The following is a 15,898-nucleotide window of genomic DNA, read 5'->3' on the forward strand; positions in this document are numbered from 1 at the left end:
GGGGGGGGGGGGTGAAGGTGGCCGAGGAGGAGGAGCAGGGGGAGCCGCTCAGAGGGGGAGGGACTTGGCCGCGTCCTCAGCCTTCTTCTGTCTCCAAAACTTTCACCAAACTCCCGGTCTCCTCCTCCCACCCCCAAACCAAAACACAACAAGTCCAGGAGGAGGTACCGATCGGGAGGCAGCCCCGCTGCCGGCCTTGGCTGATGCAATTTATCCTTTAAGATATCTACCTGGACATTCTCACGGCCGGACTCCCGTGGGGTGCATCCCCCCGGGGCGAGGAGGAGAAGCATGGTAAAGGTGGGGGGGGGGAGGGGGCACCCCGAGCCGGGGATGGGTGGGGAAGGGGCGCTGCGGTCCGGGAGCGTGTGCGCGTCTGGGTGCTTTCGTCTGGACACGTCTCCTTCCCATCCTCAGAGCCCCAGCGAGCGTGGGTCACAGTGTGGATCCCCTTGGCGTGCGTGGGATGTGACGGGTCCTTGTCTGGCTCTGAGGGTCTTCGGCGGAGTAAAAGCGCCCGCCCGTGAGGGTCCGTGCCCACGTTTTCCTCTCCGAATGTCATCCTTCTGAGCCCATCTCTGCCCGGGAGTAGGTTGGTGTCTGGATGCCCGTCCCGCATCACCACCCACCGGAATACCTGAGGCGTCTCCGCATTCCGGGGGCGGAATCTCCGCGTCTGCATCCAACTGTCAGGAGGCCGGGTGGGGGGATCTGTGTCCGGGTGTCGGGGGGTGGGGGGGATAGAGGGGAGAGCACGGTGCAGGCCTTAAGCTGCGTACCTGATTGTGTCCGTCCGTGCTTATTTCCTACGATGTGTGTGTGTGTGTGTAGACACGTGTTGGGGGGGGGGGGGGACACGGGACACGGTACAGATCTTAAGCAGCTTACCTGTTTGTGTCTGTCCGTGCCTATCTGCATGGGTGGGAGGTTGTGCGTGTGTACGTGTGTGCGTCTGCCACCTCTCATCGTCCGTCAGCAGCAGGCTGGGACCCCCGCAGCCCCGTCCCCGGGTCTTCCCGCTGCGCCTCCTTCGCCTTGATTCCCTGGCCCGGTCAGGGATCGTCCGGCTCCCGTGGCAGACCCGGCCCGAGCCCGGTGTCCATCCGTCCGGGAGCCGGGGCGCGGGGGGGGCTCCAGGGTCAGCGTCCGGAGAGGTCCGGGAGGAGGACGGGCGGGCGGACACGTCCCGGCCTCCCTGCCTCCCCCTGGCCGGAGCCGGAGGCCGGCGATGGGAGGGGGCCGGGCCGGGGGGCGGGCCGGGGGGCGGGGGCCCCGGGCATCTCCGGTACTTTTCCACGGCATGTGCCCGCGGGGGGCGGGCCTTAGCGCCTCCACTCCAGCTGGGGAGGCCAACACGTGGCGGCTGATGTAATAGCCCCCACGCCCCCTTTAAAGGGGCCGCCGGCCCCCCGGAGGAGCCCAGGGGGTCCCGCAGCCTCTGGCGAGGACCAGCCCGTCCCCTGTGGCCCCGCGAACCTGTCCGGCCGTCCGTCTGTCCAGCTGTCCGCTCGAAAAGGACCCGACTCCCCTCCCTCTCCATCCTTAAAGGGGCCTCGCCCTCCAGCCGCAGCTCGGGATGCGGGGAGGGGGGCGACGGGGGAGGGGGGCGAGAAGGCGCCCTGGCTAAGGGGGCAGCGCCGAAGCAGGGAGGAGGGATGGGCGGTGGTGAGGAGGGGGGCGAAGGGGAGCTGCGGGGTCTGCACTGCGGCTGGGGGAGGGGGCGGCCGCGGGCGACGAAGGGGTGGACTGAGCATGCCCGGGTGAGCCCTCTCTCCTGAAAAAGACCCAAATCCCCTCCTCCTGCTCTCGGAGGGCGGCTAGCGTGCAAAACTTACGGCAGGTGGGGAAACTGAGGCACGGCCCAGGGGGAGGGAAGAGCCTGGCCGAGCTCCACGTGAGTAGCCAAACCCCTGCCCGTCGGAGGACTTCGGGGTCGCCTCGGGAGGATTTCCGGAGTCCTGAGAGACCCCCTCGAGCTTGGGATCCTTTGGGAGCCCCAACCCGGCTGCCCAATGAGGCCGGGGCAGAGGAGGGTGGGGGAGGAGGGGAGAGAGGATGGAGCCCTGGGGTAGGTGGGTCCGCTCCTCCCCCTACATAATGATAATCATAATGTTGGTATTTGTTAAGCGCTTACTATGTGCAGAGCACCGTTCTGAGCGCTGGGGTAGACACAGGGGAATTCCCCCACACCCCTCACCAAAAAAGGTCAAAGGAGAAGCGGGCGGAGAGCCTGAGAAGATGGATTGGAAGGAGGAGGGAAGGGGACCTATCCGTGTCCCAAATTTTCTTTTCCGGGAGGGAGAGGCCGGCCCTTCCCGGTGTGGGGAAGGGGCTTCGTGCGGGGCTAAGGGCTGGAGCGAGGCGCGGGGACGATTTAGGGATTGTAGCCGCCACCCTGTCGCCACCCGGAAACAAACCTAGATGGCTTTTGCACGAGTAAATCCCTCGCATCCCCCTTTTCCTCTTCCCCGGAGCTCACCTGCAGGATGTTCCGAGTCTATGGCTGGAGGGAAGGGATTCCGAGCCGAGTTGGCTCACCCGGTGGCAGGGCCCAAGCCCAGGAGTGTGAAAAGGCCCAGCATACCCTCAACCGATGCAATGCTCACAGTCCCACTTCTCAGCAGTGCCCACTCCAGTTCCCACTGCCTCCTGGCACCCCGCTCTCCCACCCTCATGCCATAGTGCCTCTCGCCCGTGCCTGAATGGGGGAGGTCTCCGTTAAGCAGCCGTAAACCAGAGGTTCAAGTAGATTCCCAGAAAAGGTTCCAGGGCACCGGCACCCGACTCTGGGACGCTTGGGTGAGGGCTCTGCGGACGGGGCCGACCAGTGGGGAATGCCCCGGCCTCAAAGTCCCGAGATGACCGCTGCCCAGGCAGCACCCGGACAGGGGCCCAGAGAAGCCACGGGGCAGCAAGAGGACCAGAACGTGTCCTTGACCCAGGGGGCCTTGGCGAGTGGGGCGGGGGGATGTTGGTCTGAACTCTCCCCTCAGAAGAGGGGCCAGAGGAAGGGCTAGAAGCATCTAGGCTTTTGATGGAGGGTTTGGATCATGTCCCAGTTCTGTTTTTATTTCTTTATTTTGCCGAACCGGGCATCTGGAGGCTCAAAAATAGATTTCCCCCCGGGAGGCAAGGGCAAAAGATGAAGGGAGCAGAGATGGGGGGAAGGAAGGGACAGGAGGAGACGTGGGGCACGCTGGGAAGGGAAGGGATGGGGGCCAGGGAGTTGACTGGCGGTGGGATCTCAGGTTGTGGCAGGAGGGGGGAAGGGGGCGCTGACTGTTTGCTAAGGGACAGGGGCCGGTCAAACTGCCTGGGTCGGGCCCTGAGGGACCAGGCAGCTCCGGGCCCCTTCCCAAGCCCCAGGCTGGGGCCTGGAGAAGAGACAAGCTCCCAGGCCGCCTCCCTTTCCTGGTCTGGGGCCATGACAAGTCGGTTCGACCCCCCCGCCCCAACCCCCCGCTCACCCTGCTCTACTCTGCTCTGCCCCCAGATCTCGATGCCCACGGTCTGAACGGAGCTGGAACCAGAGCCTGTGTCTGCCCCGCGGGACCCCGGAGCCCCCAGCGCCCCAGAGCGCTGCCCGCCTTCGCCATGGCTGGCAAGGGTGGCACAGGGATGCCGGTGAGTACCCTGGAGGCCGGAGGCAGGGATCGGGGAGGGCAAGTGCGGGCGGCGCAGGCCAGCTGCATCCTCGCAGGCCGCGCCCGGGCTCAGATCGCCGGAGAAGCAGGCCGGTGCCAGCCCCGCCAGGCAGCGCGTTTCATCTTCTCCCCCGCACACTCCCTTCCGGGCGCCGGGGCTGCCGGGCCTCCCGAGGGCTGGCGCTGCCCCCGCGCTCTGGCACCGTGGCCCCTCGTCCGGCGGGTTCGGCGGGCGCGGCCAAGAGGAGCCCAGGGCGGGAGGCCAGTGCCAGGGAGCGTGCGGGGACCTGCCGAGAGGCAGGGGGGAGCCCCAGAGGATGGGTGAGGTGCCCCCACGAGGAGGGGGGAGGGTGCTCAGCTGGCCCTGCCTGGCAGGACGGGGTGCCCCCCGGGCCGGGGCCAGAGTGGGGAAACGGAGCAAGTGCCGAGGAAGCTGTTTAAGTTCCGTTTCTCCCCCTGGTCCCCGTGGGGGTCCCCGGTTCACCCGGCCCACTTCTCCCTCCTCTTCTCCTCTGGGCGTTTCCCGGGCCCGCTGCCCTCTCTGGTCCAGGCAGCCACGTGCCCCAGGCCCAGGGCTGGGAACAGGGCGGGGAGGAGCCTGGGGATTTGACCAGACACGGCCCGGCCCGAGAGGGGCCGCCAGGCTCTCTAGCTCTGCTCCCCAGGGCCATCCATGCCGGGCTCTTGGGTCCCGGGGCTGGGGCCAAGGCCAACACCGGCTCCCCTCCCCACACACACACACACCCAAGTGTTTATTTCGTCTGTCGCCTTCCCACCCAGTTAAAGATTGACCCTGACCACAGCAGCTGGCCTCCGGCCTGGCCACCCGAGCTCCCTGAGGGGCAGGCCGCCCCAGCCCAGCCCCGACTCCGGTCATTCATTTGGATCAAGCCTAGAAGCCTGAGAGACCGAGGGAGTCTTACTGGGGAGGGACCACCTCACCCCCCAACCCCCGGAGAGCTCAGAGGACCCTCAGGGGCCCAGTTGATTGAGCAGGACCTCTGCCCTTTCCCCCTTTCCCCTTCCCTGTTAAATCACCAGAGGAGCCCAGGAGAGGGCCCTGAGGCCAAGACAGGTGGGTCTCTTCAGCTCAGGGTCAGGGTCCCCTTCGTGCCTGGGGACTTGCCCCACTGGGACACTTCACGAAGCAACCCCCAGAAAAGATAATAATAGTAATGATAATGGTATCTGTTAAGCACTTACTATATGCCGAGCACTGTTCTAAGCGCTGGGGTAGATACAAGGTAATCAGGTTGTTCCACGTGGGGCTCACAGTCTTAATCCCCATTTTACAGATGAGGTAACTGAGCCCCAGAGAAGTTAAGTGGCTTGCCCAAGGTCACACGGAAGACAGGTGGCGGAACCAGGATTAAAACCCACGTCCTCTGACTTTCAAACCCGTGATCTTTCCACTTAGCCATGCTAAGATCTGACCTGGTGCCCACGAGATGATTTCTGGGAAGTGGCATCTTCAAGGGCACCCACTGGCACCCTCAGGATGGATGGGGCAGACCTGAGGGCACTGAAAGTGTCCAGGGGTGACCCAGCCAACGCACACCGCCGCTCCCCGACAGCTTCCAGAGAGGAGTCACTGATTGAGGCGCCGGGTTCCGGGCTGGTTCTGCTCCCTCTGGCTCCTGAATCTGATCTGACCCAGAGCTGCTGAAGTTGGTCTAGGAGTTGGAGAGGCCAATCTCCGGGGCCTGAACCCCACAGGGCCCAGGTTGGGGTCAGTCAGTCAACTTTTAACTGGTTGGGAAGGAGACACCAGGCAGGTACAGCTTCAGAGAGGAGGAAGGGAATCTAGGGAGAGAGGACAAGCCAGGAGGTGGCCAAGCGACCCAAGCTGGGGGCTTCCGGGGAGCCTCCCCGCGGCCGTAATTCCACGCCGGTCACCTCAGAGACTTGGGCCAGGCTGGGCCACTGCCCTCTGAAGGCACCGAGGACCGCCCAGGTTTTCCAGCTTCTCGTCACTCGCCCGGGCTCCGGTCAGCTTTCCAGGAATCCTGGCTGGGAGGGGCTGGAGGCAGAAATGCAGAAGGGCACCACAACTGGAAGAGGAGCAGGCGAGCATGAACCCTGGAACGGGGGCCCCATCCTGATCTCGGGTCCCTGCCAGGAGCCTGCCCGGGAGGCCGGGATTGGGCAGGGGGCAGCAGTCCCTGCCCCCAGGCCCGGAGTCACTGCCAGGAATCCTCTCCCTGTCTCGGGATCCCTCCCGGGAATCCCCTCCCTGTCTCCGGATCCCTCCCAGGAATGCCCTCCCTATTCCCCCGATCACTGTCAGAACTCCTGACCCCGGATCAGTCAGGAATCTTGGCCCTGAGGCTCTGCTTTTCCACTTTCCCCTGGCCTGGCTGCATCTCTGCTCCTGTGGAGCAGGCTCAACCCCAGCCGTGGGAGAGAAGAGAAATAGATATATAGAGCAAAAAAAAAACCAGAGAGAGAGCACACACGGGGTACTGACCTGCAAGGAAGTTGAGGTCCCTGGGGGTCTAGCTCCTCCTTCCTTGCCCCCCCACCCTGGGAGGACTGTTCCAATCGCTCTGGTGCTTGGATTCCCCATTACTGAACCAAGCTGGGCTCTGCCACTCTTCTGTCAGGGACCAGACTCCAGAACACCCCCAGGGTCATCCTTGACTCTCAACTCTTGTGCTGAGCTGGGGCAAACCCCCGAGAAATCTGACCCAAGACGCACTCCCCTCCAATGCCAGAGGACAGGGGAATGGGTGCTCATGGGGAGTCCCTTGCCCATCATGAGCAGTTCCTCGCCTGGGGGCCCCAAAGAGCCCGGGGTGGCCCAGTAGCCCATTTCTCCTTCTCTCCCCGCCCTCTGTGGGTTCCTGGGACCACTGAACTTAGCAGAGAGAGCCAGAGGGCAGCAGGGAAGCAGGCACTGTTAGGCGAGCAGGAAGCGGAGGGCAGAGAATGCCAGGTTGGAGCGGGGGATCAAGAGTGCCCCCCGTTGACTTCCATGCTTGGCACCCAGTGCCCCAACCCTGCCTCTCCCCAGCCCTGCTCGCCATAGCGGGGATGTGTCTGGGGGAGTCCTGAGTTCTCTGAGCCACCAGCCTCAATGGCCGACTGCTGGATCCCATCAGGCTGTTGGTGCCCTCACGGGGTCCAAACCCTACGTGGCAGGCCAGGGGCCCCGCGGGAGCTCACGTGCGGGCTCCCCCCGTCGTCTCTGGCCCAGATGGTCTCCGCCGGCCGGCTTGCCTGCGCGTTCATGCCTCAGTGGCTCCCGGGACATGTGCTCCCGGGAGGCCAGCCGGCCATGCCGCCTGTGAGCCGGGCAGCAGCTGGGTTGCTGGGGGGCAGGCAGGGATGGGGGCTGAGCCATCAAGGGGCTCAGGAGCTTCCCCTGCTCAGCACTGGGAAGGAAAGAGAAGTGTGGTCAGTGGGGCAGAGACCAGGGGAGCCTCCCCGGGCAGGGCGGGCAGGCAGGAAGTCCAACTACTTAAGGAGGATCTCCGGGGGGGAATAACTGGGCCAGTCCTCAAACCTGGCACTCTGGTCCCCACAATTCCCACCACGGCTGACCGACAGCTCCTGCCACCTTCCCACGGTGGCCCCAGACCACTAACTGACCTTTGAGCCTTCCCAAGGCCACCCCCAGAGCCCCTATGTCCATCAGAGAAGAGTCCAGACAGCTCTCCCTCCTGCCTCTCTCCTGGCTTCCCTGCTCCTCTAGGCCCAGTGCAAGAGCCTCCATGGGCGTCCAGTGGACCTCTGTTCTTACAGTGCTGGTTTAGGTCAGAGCTGAAGGGGCAGGTCCCCCTCTCCCTGCTGGCCCACAACTGGGCATTGGGGAAGTCCAAGTTTTCACTCCCTGGGGGCAAAGTCTCCAAGGCCCCTGGCGAGAGAGCCAGAGGTGGGGGCCACCCAGGGGCAGGGAGATCGAGGCGCAGGCCCTAGAGAGGGGCAGGTGGGCTGGCTGGGGGTTTTAAATAGCCACAGGAATGTGGGTCCAGGCGGTTCCAGCTGGAACCGGGCCCACAAGCAGGGAGGTTGGATGAGGGGCGGGGCCGGGCTGGGCCCGGCCTTTCTGTGAATGAGCTGCCGGGTGATCGGAGCCGCCGAGGTGGCCATCGGGGCAGCAGACCAGCCCCGCAGATTGGCCCTGCAGCTCCTTGCAAGGCCAGGGTCTTCCTGGGAAGCAGGATATCCTTGTCCTTTGGCAGAGGGTCTTGGGGGTCTGCCCTGGCTCTGGCAACCTCCCCGGCCCAGGGATCTGGCTTGGTTTCCTGCCTGTCTCCGTCCCAGAAGGGTCCAGACTCACAGCCCAGCAACCCCAACTCTCTGCTAGGGAGGGCCAGAATCGACCCCCACCTGATTCAGTTCTTTTCTTCCTCTCCTGGGCCTTGGCTAATGGTCCCACTTCCTGGAGACCCCTGGGTTCACAGATCAAGGTTCAAGGTACAGCCCATGCTAACCCGTCCTCAACAGTAGTGTGGCGTAATGGAAATAGCACAGGCTCGGAAGTCAGAAGTCCTGGGTTCTAAGCATGGCTTAGTGGATAGAGTACAGGCCTGGGAGTCAGAAGGTCACAGGTTCTAATCCCGACTCTGCCACTTGTCTGCTGTGTGACCTTGGGGAGTCACTTCACTTCTCAGGGCTTCAGGTCCCTCATCTGTAAAATGGGGATTAAGACTGTGAGCCCCGTGTAGGGCAGGGATTGTGTCCAACCTGATCAACTTGTATCTCCCCCAGCACTTAGAATAGTGCTTGGCACATGGTAAGCGCTTAACAAGTACCGTCGTTATTAATCCCATCTCTACCAGCTACCTGCTGTGTGACACTAGACTAGTCACTTCACTTCTCTGGACCTCAGTTACCTGTAAAATGGGGATTCCACGCTCGCTCTTCCCCCTAAGACTGTGAGCTCTACTTGGGACAGGGATTGTGGCCGACCTGATTAACTCTGTATCTACCCAAGGCTTAGAACAGTGTTTGACATGTAGTAAATGCTTAGCAAATTCAATAAATAAAAATAATAGTAATCATGTTGTCCAATTTAGGGCTTTGGGGATCCTGATCCTCCTCTCAGCCCCCTTAGCTACTCTCCTTCCCTGGCTCTCACACCCCACTTCCCCCGACCCCGTCTCCTCTCTTGCCCTGACCCATGGCCTGCCCCATCCCAGCTTCCCTTGTTTTTCCCTCCAGTCTACACTCCAGGCCAGGCCCTGCTGGGGCCGATGGGTCCTTTATGCCATAGCACTGAGATGGCCCCCATTGTGGTGGGGGGCCAGTTGGGGGCCGGGGAAAGCATTTGCCCAGCAGAGTGGGACTGGGAGCAGCTGGATTCCACTAATGAGGCCTCATTAGGGCCAGTGCCCAGCTGGGCTGCTGCTGCCTCCTGCCCCCGAGGCCCAGCAAAGGCATCCGGTCTGGGCTCCGTGTTCTGGGCACCGTGCCCAGGGCAGGGCAGACAGAGTCTGTCCAGGATGGAGCTGGCCATGTGGGCATCAGGGGGTGACTTGCCCCTTCCCAGAGCCACTGACCCACACGGAACCTCAGGCTGTCCCAGGCGAAAGAGGGGACCCGGGTAGAGGAGGTGGGTGGGCTGGTCCCCTGCCCCATGACCTAATCACTGGGTCTCTGTTCTCCCATCCCTCCCTCCCTCCCTCGGAGAGCTATCTGTTGTGAGGAAGGGTCCCAGGTCTCTTCTGGCTGCTTCAGTCTTTTCTGTCTGGGCTGGAGGACATGGGCACAGACTCCCTCTCCTCAGCACATACCCCGAACCCTTGCACTCAACCTTGGTTTACCCCTCACCCTGGGATCCCTTCCTCCCCATCCCCCCGCACCAGGCTCCTTGGAGTTAACCCCACTGGAGCCAGGACCCTTGGGAGAAAGAGACGAAGCTGAGCTCATTTTGGCCTCCAAGAGGGAGCCTATCGCGTTTGGGGGAAGGATTCGAACCCCAAGTTCAGAAGTGCTGAGGAAATGTAGTTCTCTCTTGGCTTAGCCTTCCCCATCCATGCCATCTCCTTTCCCTCTTGGCTTGAAGTAGAATTGTGCCACCACCTTGACAAAGTCTCTGCCCCCAGGGCCCCCATCCTACCTCTGGACCTCCCCATCCTGCCCTGGCCCCTATCCCCTTCCACCCTCTTCCTGCCTCGTCTTTCCCCTATCCCACCCATCCTGCCCCTTCTGCTACCTCCGAATCCTTCACCTGTTCTGGGGTTGCCGGGGGACCACTCTGTAATGGGAGAGGGAACGGGGTGCCCTGCCACCTCCGCCCTCGGGTCCCGCGCTCACTGTGGGCGGAGCGCAGCCAGCTGCTGGACCAAGAGTCCCAGCGCACAGCTCCAGCTCCCGCTCTCTCCCTCTCCCGGCGGGTGTGAGTGTTTGTGTGTTTTTTGTTCCGATAACTTGCTGGGAACAAGCGAAAAGCACAACAAACCCTGGGCCGGGCTCTGGAGCGCCCGGCTGTGCAGGGCCCGGATGGGAGGGGGGAGCGGGGGGAGTGGGGGGGTCGGTGGTGGGGCAGAGCTCCGGGAGGAGATGAGGTGAAAGCAAGCCCAGCGCTGGCCAAGCCCGGCAGAGGGAGAGGCAGCGGGAGCTCCCGGCTGGGTTGGCCCTGGCCGGAGCTGGCAGGGAGGTGAATGAGGCTCGGAGTCGCCCACGCTCCCCAGCGCGAGCCCCAGGATGGCGGCCGAGGCGCCCCCCCTTTCCCCAGAGCAGGTCAGTCATCGCCCAAAAGGTGACCGCCCTGTCCCCAGCGCTGGGCCCAACTGGGGCGATCCTGGGGTGGGGGGAGTGGGGAAGACAGGCTGGGAGCAGGTGGGTCCCACGGGAGAGGCGGTGAGGATGCGGGGCTGGGGGCAGGAGGAAGAAGGCGCCAAGCGAGTTGAGCCTGGGGGTTGCCCCCGGGCAAAGGAGTGAGAAGAGTTAGTTTGGGAGCGGGCACAGGCAGGGGGAGTGGGATTTGGCGGGGTCCCCCCCTCCCCGAGCCCAGGGACCTGCTGAGAATCTGCTCTGTGTATCAAAGCCGTATTGTCCTGGCTCCCGGGGAGACGGGCCGGAGGTGCCCAGGAATTGTACTAATCAATACAGCCTCATTGTCTGGGCCACGGCAGTCACTCCTAGGGGGAATGGGGCGGGAGGGGGTGGGCACAGGAGCTATGGAGCAGGGGGCGGGGAGCCGGGTACATGGATTCAGTGGGTCCGGCGAACGGCCAGTGAGATTCGAGGAGAGAAGAAACGCCGGGGATGGGAACCCCCTTTTCTGGAGGAATTCCTATCTCCTGGGTAGGGGGAGCCGGGGAGGGGCTGGTGGACACTGGGACCCGGTGGCTGGTGAGAAACAGAGTTGGCGGGCACAGCTGTGGCCCTAGAAGGGAAGGTGGGACTGTGCTGGGGGAGGGGTGGAGTGTCCCTCTTCAGGGAGCCCACTTTGGCCCTTGGGGGACCCAGGAGGTGAGCAGAGACAAGACTCTGCTCCCGGAGCTCCCAAGATGTCCCGGGGAGCTAAGTCCTGCACAGGAAGAGCCGGGGGGCTGCTGGTTGGCCCGGGGGCAGGGAGGAGTGGCCCCGTGCGTGGCGGTGACCCGGCTGGGCTGTCACCTTCTGGGTGCCCTCCCTGGCGTCGTCCCCATGGCTCCTGCAGAGAAGGGACCATCCGTTCCCTCCTCTGGGGGTCTGGGGCCAGCCTCCCCCTAGCCTGGCTGCAAGTATCCACTGACCGAGCTTTTTGCAATTTGTCTGTGGCAATCCAGGAGGGGAGCTGCCTGCGCCCCAGTGGGTGGCACCTCTCCCCCAGTGGGGCTGTCCCAGACAGGGCTGATCGTACGGGTAGCTGCTAGGACTGTTCAAGGAGCTGGCCAGGGGGTCTATCTGGGTGGAACCTGGGGTAGTTGGAGCATGGAGCTAGCACCACTGGCCTGGGCAAGGCTGGGCATTTCACTGGTAACCAGGTGATAGCTGGGCCGGTCCAGGGTGGCCAGACAGGGACCCACTCACTCTGTCGGCTGCTGTGGGCCCCAGTCTGGGGCCTGGTCTTGGGATATTTCATCCCGCCCCACCCCGGATGGGATGGTCTCAGGGTTCGCACCCAGGGGCCTCTTGCCTATGTACCAGTCTCAGGGTCAGGGAGCACTTGGAGAGCAGGAAACTGAGGCTTCTTTGACTGTTTGAAAGACTCCAGACCCACCCCAGGAGTGCACCTTCTCCCTCCCCATCAGGTACTGGGGGTAGTTTCAGCAGGGTGAGAGGAAGCAGGAGTTGCACGGCCTTCCCCCACCACGCTCCACCGTCCCTGAGGCCCTGCTACCAACCTGGGCCACCCTCCTGAGCCACCGTTCCCCAAGGGAGAGACCCTCTTCTGACCAGAATGGGGTCAACCAGTGGCCAGGGCCTTGAATGAGGATGGGGGGCCCAACTGCCCCAACCAGCTCCTGACCAACATGGAGCTCCACCTTGTTGCCAAGAAGACAAGGGGAATGCATCTTTCTGTGAGTCGAGTGTCCGTCTCTGCCAGGGCCTGGGTGTCCACTGTGCCCTGTGGGGTTAGGTCCTTGGTTTCTGGGGGGCCCGGCTACCTCTACTCAGGGGCCGGGGTCTCTTGCAGAGTTTGGGGATCCTGGAGCTGGGAGGCCAAGTGGAGTGAGTTAAGACTGCAGCTCCCCAATTCTCTGCCACGGAGCAAAACCACATAACTGGGCCAAGCCCTGCCTGGAGTGAGGGAGTGAGGGAACCTCTGGGCTCTGTCAGCTTCATCTGGGCCAAGATCCTAGATCCTAGTTCCCCTTGCCCCTGGCTCCCTTATATCCCCTGACCCCTTGAGCACTTTCATCCAGGTGAGGAAGTGGGCCAAGGCCAGGGTCTACTCATACCCCAGTCAATGGGTGATGGGAAAGTGCTGGGCGCCCTGGTGAGGACAGAGAAATGTCACAGGCTGGAAATCTGGACGGGAAATAGCTGCATTTTTCCACCTCAGGAAACTAATCGGAAACGCAGAGACTCAATGGACGGGAAGAGCCGGGGGGAGGGAGTGGGGGCAGCAGGGAGGAACTGCTGGAGAAAGGGCAGGACTGGGGTAGGGAAGACGTGAAAGCCAGAAAGACCTTCCTCCCTGGGAGATGTGGTCAAGTGCCAGCCGAACTGTCAGTTTTTCGATTGACTGATTGATCCTTGAGGATAAGGATCACCTCTACCAATTCTGCTGTCCTCTCCCAAGCGTTCAGCGCAGTGCTCTGCCCAAACTGGGGATGCTCAGTCGATGCTTTGGATCGACTGAGAGAGACAGGTGGAGGTTGGGCTGGGGCTGGGTGAGAGCAGGTGCCTCAGCTTCCTGAAGCTGGTGGAGGTCGGGGTCCAGGGGATAGGATAGGGAGGGAAACCTTTAGCATCAACACCGGATCGGGGACTGGGCTGGGAGAGAAGTGGGCTTATTTGGGGTTTTGTTGCTGGTGAGACTGTGGCAGTTTATGAGGGACCACAGGAGTCCTCACCAATTCTGTCTTTTCCCCTCTTCACCCCTTCCCAAAGAGGAAGGAGCAGAGGCCCCTTTGGAGGGTCTGGTTGGCAGGGGGCAAGGGGAGAGGGGGCAGGGAGCCACTTTCTCTCCTTCTCCGCCCCAGGGCTGTAGCTGGACTTCGGCTCTGACCTCTGCTAGCCCAGCCTCCCCGCCTCCCAAAGACAGCTTTCCCAAGAATTCCCGCCCTTATTCCCTTCTGCCCCTTTCCCCACTCCCTTCCCTCTCACCACAGGGCCCCGGCCGGGCGTGAGGTTTCCAGAGGCCGGCTGACGCCTCTCCCGGTCCACGGGGCGGCCACGTAGTCAGCGAAGGCACCGGCCCTGGGACGGCGGTGGAAGGGAGGGCCGCTTGGCCGGTGCACGGCCCGCTGCTCCACGGAGCCGGTTACGGGACGGGGCGGGGCCTGAAGCTGTTCCAGCTGTGCCAGTGGGCCGATCTCAGCAGGGATGCCCCGGGAAAAGAGGAACACCACCGAAAGGTTATGTCTTCCAACAGGAAACGCCCGCGGAGAGACACGGCCGGCTGAAATGCGGTGACTGCAGGAGGATGTTGTGTGGAGGAACAGACAGGGGATTGCAGAGATGGAACTGCAAAGAGCAGAAGGGATTCGGGGGCTGGATGGGCCGGGGGTCCATAGCTGGGTCCCGAGGCCCCAGGGCCAGGGGGGCCATGGCAGAATCTCCACCCGCCTGGGGTCCAAGAATTTAGGACATAGATCAGGGAGCACAAATAGGAGTAAAGGCTGGTGTCTGATCTGATTATTTTGTGTCTCCCTCAGTGCTTGGCACATAGGAAGCACTTAACAAATACCATCAATGTTATTATTATCATTATCATCATCATCATCATTAGCTTAAGGGGTTTGGGAAGACAAGGGTCCAGGAAGATCTGGGCTTCAGGAGGATTTGGGCTCCAGGAGGGGGCAGTGAGATAAGACACCCCCCTCTCCAGGTCCCCAGGCTGGACCTCAGCCCATTCCTTCCCTTCGAGAAGCAGTGTGGCCTAATGGATCTTAGAGACAGACCTGGGATTCAGAAGGACCGGGGTTCTAATCCCGGCTCTGCCACTTGTCTGCTGTGTGACCTTGGGCGCGTCGCTTCACTTCTCTGGGCCTCAGTTCCCTCATCTGTAAAATGGGGATTAAGACTGTGAGTGCTATATGGACAGGGACTGTGTCCAACCTAATTACCTTGTATCTACCCCAGTGTTTAATACAGTGCCTGGCACATAATAAGGACTTAAAAAATACCGCTTTGCTGGTGCTCCAGACCTGGGACTCAGCTCCCTTGGCACCCTGCTGGTGTGGGTGCCTCATGGTGTCCCTGAACGGTATAGCTAGGGGAGGAGTCGGCCATGGCCCCCGGCACAGCCCCCTCCTTTGCGCCTTCTCTAGCTTCCTTTGGGGCCCCCACGGGTGGATTTGGAAAGCAGCTTTCAGTCTTGCTTCCGAGATAGCCTGCTGGACCTTCCAGAAGCTCTTTTTCCAGTTCCCAAGGGAAACCATGTGACCTAGTGGACATGGCCCCGGGAGTCGGGACCAGTTCTAATCCCCGCTGACGTCTGCTGTGTGACCTGGGAGTTGTCCCTCCACTTTTCTGTGCCACCACAGTTTCCTCTTTTGTAAAATGGGGATTCACTGCCTGTTTTCCCTCTCCCTTTGTCTGTGAGCCCCAGCTCGCCTGATTATCTCATATCTACCCCAGCTCTCGGTATAAGGCTTGGCACATAATTAAGCCCTCAACAAATAACACAATCATTATTGTTAAGGGACAGGCCCTCAGTGGGTTTCTCACCCATCGACCAGCCCCAACCATGACCTCCCGCCCCCACTGCTCCCCCACTCCCAACTTCCAGGCCTGTGCCCACATCTGGTCCCCACATCTCTTGCCTGCCTGCATGACTGAGTACGTTGGCACATGGCTGAGTGGCGTATAACTCATTGAAATGATCAGTGCTCTCATCAGTGCTCACCCAGGCGGGCCGATGCAATTAACCAGGCTCGACCTGAGGCTGGGGGGTACGATTCCCCCCACCACACAGACAAACCCTGTTGATGCTCCCCACGTCAATGCTTTAAAGGGGCAAGGCTGAGCTCAAAGGGGCCAGAGCTCTTCAGCTCCCGCCAGATCCCCCACCTTCTTTAGGCCGGGATGCAGAAGGGAGGAAATTGCCATCTGGCCCTTTTCCAGCACCCAGCTGGCCTTCCCCGGAACTCTAGTTGACCGTGGCCACCCACCCTTCCCAGGGCTCTATCTGACCATGATCACCCACCCTCCCCAGGGCTCTAGCTGACTGTGGCCGGCTGCGCTCCCCAGGGCTCTGGTTGACCATGACCACCCACCCTCCCCAGGGCTCTAGCTGACCGTGACTACCCACCCTCCCCAGGACTCTAGCTGACCGTGGCCGCCCGCCCTCCCCAGAGCTCTAGCTGACCGTGGACAGCGTAGGGTCCCTATGGAGCCCAAGTAGCCACCCTACAACCCCTCCCATCCTGCCTGCAGCAGCAACAATTCTCCATTGTGTCCCTAAGCAAACAAGCTTGGGGCAGAATGAGGCTATTATTGTAGGACCCATAGCCCTCCCTGCAGCCACGTGCCCTGGTGGCGAACCATTCTGCCCCGAAGTGGAGGAAAAGAGGAGCCGCTTTGGAAGGTGGGGGTTGGCCTTCCAACCTCACCGGTACCACTCCCTGCTGCAATCCAAAAACAATCAACATCTTTTACTGAGTACCCAAGGTGCAGAGTACTGTACAGAGCGCTTGGGAGAGCCCAAT

General features: G+C 62.1%; 1 protein-coding gene and 1 long non-coding RNA gene across 6 annotated transcripts in view; one reads left to right on the forward strand and one right to left on the reverse strand.

Annotated features, from left to right (window-relative positions):
- SLC6A9 (solute carrier family 6 member 9) overlaps positions 1-15,898 on the forward strand; it is a 50,346-nt gene that overhangs the window by 22,551 nt on the left and 11,897 nt on the right. Inside the window, exons 1-2 of one of the 5 annotated variants that reach the window (XM_029083492.2) lie at positions 47-294; positions 3,494-3,624. In XM_029083492.2, coding sequence (XP_028939325.1) covers positions 3,595-3,624 — 30 coding nt within the window. In that variant the 5' untranslated portion in view covers positions 47-294; positions 3,494-3,594. The other 4 variants (XM_029083494.2, XM_029083493.2, XM_029083490.2 and 1 more) reach the window with 4 other exon arrangements.
- On the reverse strand, positions 166-1,223 carry LOC114818272. The gene is made up of 2 exons (XR_003766126.1): positions 889-1,223; positions 166-711 (listed from the first exon to the last, which is right to left on the reverse strand). It is a non-coding gene; the product is annotated as an uncharacterized LOC114818272 (long non-coding RNA).

This window comes from Ornithorhynchus anatinus, chromosome 18 (genome assembly GCF_004115215.2).
Source record: "Ornithorhynchus anatinus isolate Pmale09 chromosome 18, mOrnAna1.pri.v4, whole genome shotgun sequence".
NCBI lineage: Eukaryota > Metazoa > Chordata > Mammalia > Monotremata > Ornithorhynchidae > Ornithorhynchus > Ornithorhynchus anatinus.